The following is a 9,969-nucleotide window of genomic DNA, read 5'->3' on the forward strand; positions in this document are numbered from 1 at the left end:
CCTCTCTGAATACCCATTTAAATAAATCTCGAATCGTTGATTCTCGCAAAAATTGTATCGAGAAATAATCCACAATTTTGAAAAGCTTCGTGACTTCGTGTTTTCGCTTCGTCGCCGCAGCCCTTATACGAAAAAAGGATTAACATCAAACTTGTTAAATGATTAGATCTTATTCGTACAAAGTAGGTAAAAGGAAGAAGAAAAAGGGAAGAGAAGAGCGTAGATGGTTTGTGCTGATACTTATGGGTCACATACTAATCGGAAATTGTTCTCAAGGGTTCTTTTAGACTAGCTCTACAGCGTCAGGCGAGTTTGAAACTTAGAAAAGAAGGTTAGCAGTACTTAACATGGCTTAATTCGACGAGCAATACCGAGAAATTGGCGAGGACAACGCGATTAAAGTTTCAACGAATAGAAGGGCCCAAACCGCGTACCATGTCCGCCACTTACGAAAGTTCTTTCCCATTGGAACGGTTCTTTAAGAATGTCCTTAATCGACCTGGCCAGCTTCTTTCGCCTGCTCCTCTTTAAAGGGTATTCATACACGGTCGCGTATGAATACGAACGAGAAAAGACGGTCGATGGTTCCTCAAGAATTTACGTCGCTTCGAGGTGACCATTGGTCATCGAAATCTTTCGGAAGTTTGTTCGAATAAATCGATGGAAATTGGAAACCAAGCACCGTATCAGGAATGATGTAAAATCTTTTATGCTTTACAACGTTCGATTGAAAAATTTTCACTCGGTGCTCGCTATTTTTTATCTCCTCTTAATGGAGAGAAAATTCGTTCAGGAAGAAGATGGAACTCGTGTCGCGAATTAAATGGACGATAATCGTCGAAACGGTAAGGCGCGGAAAGGGAAACGTTGTTTCGTCGTGGACGCTCGTTCCACGAATCTATCGATTCTTTCGTTCTTTTCCTGGGGCATTCTTGGCCAGCTCGGTGTACGTAGTACGGATTGTTGGACGAACGCCAAGAGGCGAAGCAAGCGTTCGTCCAGGTGGAAGCAGAAGGTAGCAAGAGTACCTCGAGAAAGATTCTTGGCCGGAAAAAAAGGCGAAAGAGGAGAGGAACGACGAAAAGGAAGGTAGGATGGATGGTAAGAGGCGAGGTTCGAGAAAGAAGAGGACCACGAAATATTTGTCAATCGCAAAGCCAGGAAGACCAGGTTGGGAAAGTCGATTTAACGCCCGTTAAGGAAGCAATTCCTTTAAGAAGGACGAACAGGAGGAGGTAGCAAGGGTGGCGCGATAGGTCGAGATCCTCGACCTTCCTGGACTTACGACCTTTCACCGGAGAATCGCTTCCGTCCGCCATTATCGGCGGACGAATGGAACATCAATAACCAATTTCGTAAGACTAATATCGCGAAAATTAGTTTCCCGTGGTCCCTTTTCCCTCGTGCTTCGTTCCTTACCGCTATACCTATACTTTCGTTAAAAGGTCTACGACCTACTCACCCCCTTACCGTCTCTTTTACCCTGTGCTTTTCTTAATGTCCACCTATCGGGCGATAGCTGATCGTGAATCTCCTTTTATCGTCTCGTAATACCTGTTTCCGGTCATATTTTTCCTTTTTTCTTTTTCTTTCATCTCGTCGTTGCGCGGAAGAAACGATAATACAGCTTTTTAATCCGTGTCGCACAGATTTACACGCTGAAATAATGGCCCGAAAGCGTTCCAGTCTCCTTTTAAACGTTTTCTGAACGACTGCTTGGAATATCGTTCGCTTTAACCTTTCTACTTTCTTCCAATTCGATTAACCTTCCAACCACAGTCGATTCATTTATTTTTCTATACAGAATGTCACGGACTAATTTTATTCGTTCGACGGTATCGATTTTCTGTCGACGACCTTTTACTCTTAAACATCTCCGACCTTTCGAGATACATGTTAAAAATGATATTCTGAATAGAATAGTAAATTACCAGATTTACCTTACTTCTTTCATCAATTAGTCGTTTATTTTCATTTCGTCGAACGTTGGACTTCTTTTAGAGTGCGTTCCCGAAGAAACGAGATACTACAGGAGGATCAATTCTTTTTTTTTTTCTCGTTTTTAAAACACGATGCTCTGTGAAATATTCTGCGACTTACTTACAGCGTCCTTTTAATTATAAATTAATTATTCGTCGAGTTATGATCCGATTCTCAGTTCCCGTTCCATCGTAATTACTACCTCTTCAGCAGTTCTTTTCCTTTCTACATTTTTTCTTCTCTCCCCCCCCCCCCCCCCCCCGCTCCTGTCGGTTTTTATCCTCTGGTATTCGACTACCGTTTCATTCGGTGTATCTCGAACTTTTCTTCAACGAGCACCAGCGTTCCTTCTTGTAACGTCACCTTTTTGTAGCGAGCCTTCGGGTTCCGATGTTTCTTTTCCCGTTTGTAAATCTCCAGCTCGACGGTTGTGCATTATTCGGCCAGAGAATTTCCCTAGTTTTTCATTCAGTATTTTCATCGCCATTCCGCGGAATTGTTTTGCCGGAATTCAATTGTTAGATTTTATTGAGGGAATACCGTGGCTGCCAGAGGCGAGTCACGAATTCAATATTATCGAATAATTAAGAGAAAAAGATTTATTTAAATCATAAGTCACATTGTACCTATTACTTGCGTAAGGTATCGCGAGGAAAGTTCGAATTGAAAAATTGAACGATCGTGTTCCGGATAACTGTTATTACAGCGTGGCTGGCTGTACACGATTGTTTTCACTGCGGCGCAGTAGTAATAGTCGCGCTTGGTCAGACGCGCGATAATAAGAGTTATTAGAGCCATTACGGAAGAACTTCTTAATCGAATATATTAAATTTGAATTTTGAATTACTATACCAGCATAACGTTAGTTACCATTTATCCATTTATCCCGATAGAAAATATTCTTCCGATTCAACGTTTTCGTTCCCTTTTTATCAAGAATTTCCACCCTATTAGGGCTATATTTTTTGTACGGAGATTGTAAGGGTACTGGGTGTCTATTAATAAGCATATCGGGCTAGTGGAATCGCGCGATAAAAGTGATGTATGTCGGTCGAATAAACGGAGCATCGAGCGGGTTTAGCGATCGATCTAAACTACTCGCGTTCCGCGAACAAGTGTCTCTTAATTTAGGAAAGTTCCCAACTTTCAACTTTACGGTAATTCCAATTTTTAACCTCTTATTACTTCGCTGTTTCAATTCCAATTTCGAAAGTTGAAACGAAGGAAAATCTCCAGTTACCAAAACGTTCACTGACATCGACTGTCAAACGTTTTCCTTACTTATTCTTCTCTCGAAATATTTCGCTATATCAGGCACGGGCACAGTTTGCTCCTGCAAACTTAATTCAGGAAGAACGTGGTTGTTCTACTAATCGTTTTACTAAACACAGACAGAACGAAGAAGGGCTGCAAGGGGAGGATGATCCAGCCTTCCTTTCAATCATTCGATGTGACAGCTTCACCACTAAAACCGATGGGGCTGTCAGGACCGCGGGGGGGTTCTGGGCGCTCTTGCACGTGGCCCGAGGAGAGGGTGCGACTCTCGGTGTCGGCCAAAGGGTAGGCATCAGGGGGAAGTCTTATTTTGAACCTTTCCCCATGGACACCTGGGGTCAAAATTGTATCTTTTCAGTTGTCAATGCAAAGTGCGATGAAAGAAGGTTTCGTAAGGCAGGCATGATTATAATACCGACTGTGCTCTCTGCACGCAGACTTAATCCGAGGGTGTCTGGGATCTCCCCAAAATCACGAACAAAGGCATATCCAGTCTTTTCGTATCTATAGTCACCGCGGTGAGCTCGGCATGCGAGTCGTTGTACGAAAGAACGTGACTCGATTATGCGACGCAATGTTGAGAAGCTTTGTCTGTCTGATATCGCGTCGACCTTTTCTCCTGTAGCTCGTTTGAACCCGTGCACCGAGGAGCGTTCATGCTGCCCGTGCCTGCACTATATTAACGTTCGATGCAGAATTTATAAGGCGTCGCAGCAACGTATTACGTTTCATTATTTCTCAGCGATCGTGGGGGGTCGATATTTTCGGGAAGCTTTATAAGACGAATAAATCTGCCGGACGAGGATCGCAAAAAGTTTTTCAGAGTGATGTTCTCGCGATAAAAATGAAATCGGATGCAGGCACGCGTCTGGCGCGGGACCGCGCGTCGTTTGATAAAGGGAGACACCGTTTAAGGATCGCGGGGGGATGGTTTGGGTGCATAAATACGAAGGATGTAGGAGAGTGTCGGGATGCAAATTTCACGAGTTTTTCGAATGGCGTTGATGAATAAGGGGAATCGTGAGGTTCCCGTGGCTGCTGGGGAACACGTAGGCGGTGGAAAAGTGGCGCCGTACCTCTCGTTGGAAAACTCCGTTTCATCAAGTAAACCGAGCCCTCTTTCAACCACTCTACCTCTAACCCCTCCTTCGCCTGCTTTGTAATCTTGCCTGCTTTATATCTTCTTCCTTATCAGCGGTCCGCGAAAGGAGAAAGAACCGAACCGAGGATTTCGCGAATGAAACTTGACTGAACGTTTGCCATACGTAACATCCTATCTGCGACGTTTTCTCTTCCATTCTTCTTTCCTTTCCTCCTCACCTTCGTTTCTGCTGTTCGAAGTATCCGGGCACGAACGTTTCACGTCTTCCTGTGAATTCGTTTGCCACGTTTGCGCAATAACTAATTATCCGTGAGAATAAACGAGAAGTTGGCTGGGAAGAAATATAGAAGCAAGTTCCGGCAAATGAATGCTCGCGCGTATCGGTCAAAATTTTTGCGACATGCACTAACGGAAAGAAAACGATGAAAATTTGAAAGAATTCTGTCTGGGGCATGGTTTACCGTCGAGCGAAATCCCTTCGATCCGGAACAAAAGGCCACGCTGTTGGTCGCCAGCGAACCGTTTTTCCTCGATAAATTATTCCTTCGAGGTTATAAGATGCAAAGTGAACGCGCGTAATCCCTCCAAATTTCTCAAGTTTCGTGAAAAATTCACGCGGCAACCGTTGGCGGTTGAAGAAAAGAAAAGGATCGTTCCGCCGTCGACGACGTGTTTAATTTTCGTGGCTCGACGAACCCTATTGAACGCAATCTTTTGTCGTTCAACCTTCCCATCTCTGCCGGGATAATTCTTCATCTCGGTGAAGCGTCGCGGAAACGAGGACACGGAACATTCTCAAAGGTAAATCGCAGCGGTGCGGCGCAAGCACGTCGAATCGGTACGATGAAAAGGGGATCGAAGTGTATCGCTCAGACCATCAATTTGTCTAACCCGGAGACGTGCATAAGACCGAAGAGGATTCAGAAGCTCGTCGAAGCGGAAGCGATGCAACCGTGTCCGAGCCATGTCGGATCTGCAGGTCCCTCTTATTGGACTCCGAGGCCGGTCGCTATTAAAATTTGCACGAGAAAGGACATGCAGAGGACTTGTCCGCCAAAGGTGAGCAACAACCGAATAGGGTACGAGTCCGATAACTTGGTCGTTTTCATTTCACGATGCTTTCTGATAATATTATTTATGTCTTATAGAGCTAACCGCTTTAGTTTTCGAGATATATTATATTAAATATAAAAATGTGAAATGGGTGCACGTATCAGGTCGAATGTTTCAGACTGTGCGGCAGATGAGTGGATGTTTAATTTTGGTAATTGTACTTCTTTTCGGAGAAAAGGATTCGCTAACGAGAGCGGCGATTTTTCCAAATAGAAAAGTTTTCCAAATAGCGTAGTCTCGTCGAAATTCAAGTTATCGGAATTTAACCCCAATTAGGACGAGTTCCCTTCCCTGTGGTTAAAATTTTCTATCTGATATCGTGCCAGGAAAAGAAGAAATATTTTAGAAACGATCTCGGTTTAAAAACGAAAGTGAACTTTGTCGAGACGTAAGTTACTACAGGTATAACTTTCTGTTAACGAAATTCTGCGAACAGCGTTAGATTGGCTCGTTAACAAGAGACCTTTGGCGACGAGAGTAGCGAGCAGTTCACGTGTTGCGAGCTTAGCTCGTCTTTGCGCGATATCGACGTGAGTGGCAGTAGGGAGACGACGGTGGTTCCAGCACCTGCAGGGAATTGCTTAGTCGATACGTAGTTGCGTTTACCTGGAATTAGCCCGACAGTCCGGTATACAGAGGTGTATAGCAACGTCGATGGTTCTCTAATGGAGGAGGACAGTTTGGAGTTCCGCGTATACTTGTTAGAAACACGTACGAACGTGACCTGGTCGGTCGTGGGTGTCGTGGCGTTTAGTAACCTCTATGGTTTACTCCTCGTATACACAGGATGTTGACAACATAATTACTTATTTACCAGAATTTTCTTAATCAAGATGGATTCGAAAACACCGTCGAATTTTCACGAAACGATAGTAACCAATCGCGTTATTTCTTTTATATTTCTATAGCTCTGCGATTGTCCCCAAATGGCACCGCCAAAGACCGCGGCCCAAAGGTTGTGCAGGGCTTTGATCTTCCTCTTAAAGAGTAGCATCGCGGCTGGACTGATTTATTGGACAAATTCCGAGGGTTTATGGGGCAGCAGCGCCGACGTGGAAGACCTGTATTACAGACTAATGGCCACGATCTCACCCTCCTCCTCTGACGGGGACAAAGAAGTAACGTCTAACGACTTCTACTACTATAATATGTATATTCATTTCTTGCCTCTAACAGACGCGTATACTCGTTCGGAACGATACGTTCGATATCGCACGAAAATCGGCTCGACTTAGAACCGATTATTCCCCGGTATTCAATAGAAATCATAATGCGTTCGTAGATCCAGTTGCCCCGCATGGGAGAATTCAAGTACCGTGTGATACAGACGTACAATCACGCGGTGTTTGCGATCATGAGTTGTATCGTGGACACGTCGACGATGTTGCGGGAGCAGTTTCGACGTCTTCTATCCCCCGAGGAGGAACCGGAACCGGAACCACCGGCGTCCGATGAGTCGGTGGATGTGAAAGATAAAAGCCCGAAGAAAAAGTAAACATAGTAAGGAGCGAACAACGTCGAATCTCATTTATCTGGTAAAACGCGTTTAATTTGTCCCGTGGTTTCTTAAGTTTCAATGTTCGAATAAAATATAACAGAGTACAGGGTACTCTTCAAATGCGACACTCAATTTCTACATAGGGAACAAAGAAAAAGGTGGATATAAGCAGACGGGGTACAAGGATGGATTAAAATTCCGTTCAGGCTTCTTTCATTTTTTTTTTTTTTTTCCTTAGAACCAACGGTAGAGCACGCGAGGGATTTCTTACAGAGCTTGCATCTTAAACGATTTTTATGGCGTTCCCTCTCTATTCGCGGTTAAACTTTAAACCCCGTTCCTGCCAGCTGGATATTTATTTCAACGACACGAGCTACGCTCTACGTTCGTTTTGCGACGCCGTGTTTCCTTTTCTTCTGGTTTTCACCAGATTAAACGCGTCGAACCCGCGTAACAGGGAAATAAATCGAGCAACGTCATAAATTCGATTCGGAAGAGTATAATATCTTAGCGAACGGTACGGATATTAATTTCCCTCGATTATTCGCTGTTGCCGTTCGCGAGGAACGTGCCTGTAAACGTGTTCCATAAATAACGATAGAAAATATCCGTGGGACGTTCCCCCTTGATCGAAGAAGGATCAAGGGAATTAAGGAATTCGATCCTGTCAACCCCTCTCGGCCTACCCCTGCCATCTTCAGCCTGATTGTGCCTTTGATTCCCTTCCGAAACGTGCTGCTATCGAACTTTTATAAATTTAGGATTATGCTAAACGATATTTTAACGGTCTCCAGAGGTTATTTTAGATTATTCGATCAAGTCGATCTCTTCTCTTCGTCGTTGAATATTTATCTCAAAGGAGTTTTCCTTACGAAAGAATTATGCTCTGTTGATCTTCTATTTCATCCTGGATCCTCTACTATAATATCACTATGAATTCGAAGTATCGTAATTACTACGAAGAATAGAGACTACTATTAAGCATACTATTGTTAAAAAGTTAACTACCATGGAATATTCTCTGAGAATCTTCCATCGAGCGTTATCACACGAAATGATCACGCAATTAGATTTATTCATTATTTATCAACTACGTGCAGCACGATCGACGAGTCGTTATCAAGAGCTACATAGTTTTGCCCCTGTGACCTGTAACATTAACGAGCGACTAGAGTCGCAGTTCGAATCCCGTGTTTAGAGTCGATTAATGGTCATTAATTAAAGGGGTAATAATTAATAATACTCGTTTCAGCGAATCTATCGATACAAACTTGTATTCTTGTCGCGATCTTTCGTCGAGTGCGAACAATTTTCATGGGGAATTCGTTCGATAGGATCTTCGGTGTTTCCAGTTGGAAAGCCCACGAACAAGTTTTCGCATCGATTTCATCTGGCAAGGTTCTCTCCAGAGACAGAAAATGATTCAAAGCCAACAATTTGGACAGTTAAACAGTTTATTCAGATCGAAACTTTACGTGGTATATACATACGAGTTAGTAGACGATATGGGAGTTCTGATATGAAATCACCTATACAGTGAACTTAAAATATAGTCGTCGATTTACACGGACCTCGCATCATACTTGATATGTACACTCGTTTCTCGGTCGCTTGCACCACCTAAATTTTTCTAAATCATCGCCTGTCTGCCGACAATTGTTTTTTTCTCTATCGACATTAGAGTTTCTCTTTCTTTTTCTTTTCGTTGAAAAATCGAAGAATGAAATGAAAATGACAACGACGAATTAAAAATGAATCGCTTCTTCTCACACGCTCTTTCTTTCTCTATCTCACTCTCTATGGGAAATTAATCCTTTGCACTCGTAATAATTCCGACATCCTGTCTCGTTATTACACTTCAAAAACGACGAATAGTATCGTTTACGAAAGAAAAGGATCATCTTTTTTAAATACGAGTGTAAAGGATTAAACATTGAGCGTCCGAGAGTTCACACCGATGATCTCGGTTTACCGTACACAGAAATCTCCTTCCATTTTTGTGAAATTTCCATCAGTTAGGCTGATGTTTTCATGGACGTGAAAAAAATGTGTGATCGCGTTGATCAGGTCGTTTCTTTCCGTTCAAAAAAAAAAAAAATAAAAGCAGCCTTGATGATTGGTCGTTACTCGAGAGGATATTCGCGGGTTTCGATAGAAAACGTTGTTCGATTCGATTCGGATCGTCGAAGCGAGATTAATTCTATATTGCACCGATGACTCTCTAATTAACAAAGATCGTTGTTCGTCGAGCGTTTCCGGTAAGTAACGACCTGTCAATTTGTCACTTTAACGAGAAACCGATGAGACGAAGAACGTCGTCTCGACTCGCTTCGATTTATAACCGCACGAACGTTTTTTAAATGGTGATGGACATTTCCGATAGTTTCTTAATTACCTTCGAGCAATCTCATCGTGAAATATCAATATTTTTAAATATTTTATAAGCTGTATATATTTTCTTGAAAATTATACATGTACAAATTTTTAAATGAATTTTACATTATCCGTGGATAACGAGCTAAGCGTTTATGAATATAACTCGAAGTCAAAATATAGATATCGAATATTGATATTCAAATTGAACTATCTTTTTATCGTTTGCAAGTGTACACTTTGATATTTTTTCTAAAAAAAGAGAAGCTTAAAAAAAAATTTATTTCGAAAGCTTTGAGAATGTTTCAACTCGGTTTGTTACAGTTAATACCGTTCGAGGTATTCGGTTGTAACCCCTGATGAACTCAACTGACGAAACGTTGGGAATATTTTTTTTCCGCCTCGCGGTTTACACTCGAAAAAGCCTCAAACAATATTAACTATAAAATATTGCATTCCATATTTTTTTCCTTACTCACTGTATGTTTTCTGTCGAGTAAAAATCAATACCTTCGCAGTGGTGTTAACGATACACGCCGATTTTGATAAATACTGCATGTTTTAGATTTAAAAAAAAAATAAACGTTTTCGTTTAATAGCTATTTCAAACGGCAAATATTCAACAATT

At 42.3% G+C, this 9,969-nt stretch overlaps 1 protein-coding gene across 1 annotated transcript; it reads left to right on the plus strand.

The window, feature by feature from the left end:
• Positions 1 to 2,254: 2,254 nt before the first annotated feature.
• Positions 2,255 to 7,213, plus strand: LOC117603079 (uncharacterized). Its single transcript, XM_034321830.2, has 3 exons — positions 2,255 to 5,416; positions 6,379 to 6,588; positions 6,753 to 7,213. Exons 1-3 carry the CDS (start codon positions 5,201 to 5,203, stop codon positions 6,963 to 6,965), a joined length of 639 nt encoding a protein of 212 aa, XP_034177721.1. The 5' UTR covers positions 2,255 to 5,200; the 3' UTR covers positions 6,966 to 7,213.
• The last annotated feature ends 2,756 nt before the right edge of the window (positions 7,214 to 9,969 follow it).

This window comes from Osmia lignaria, chromosome 12 (genome assembly GCF_051020975.1).
Source record: "Osmia lignaria lignaria isolate PbOS001 chromosome 12, iyOsmLign1, whole genome shotgun sequence".
NCBI lineage: Eukaryota > Metazoa > Arthropoda > Insecta > Hymenoptera > Megachilidae > Osmia > Osmia lignaria.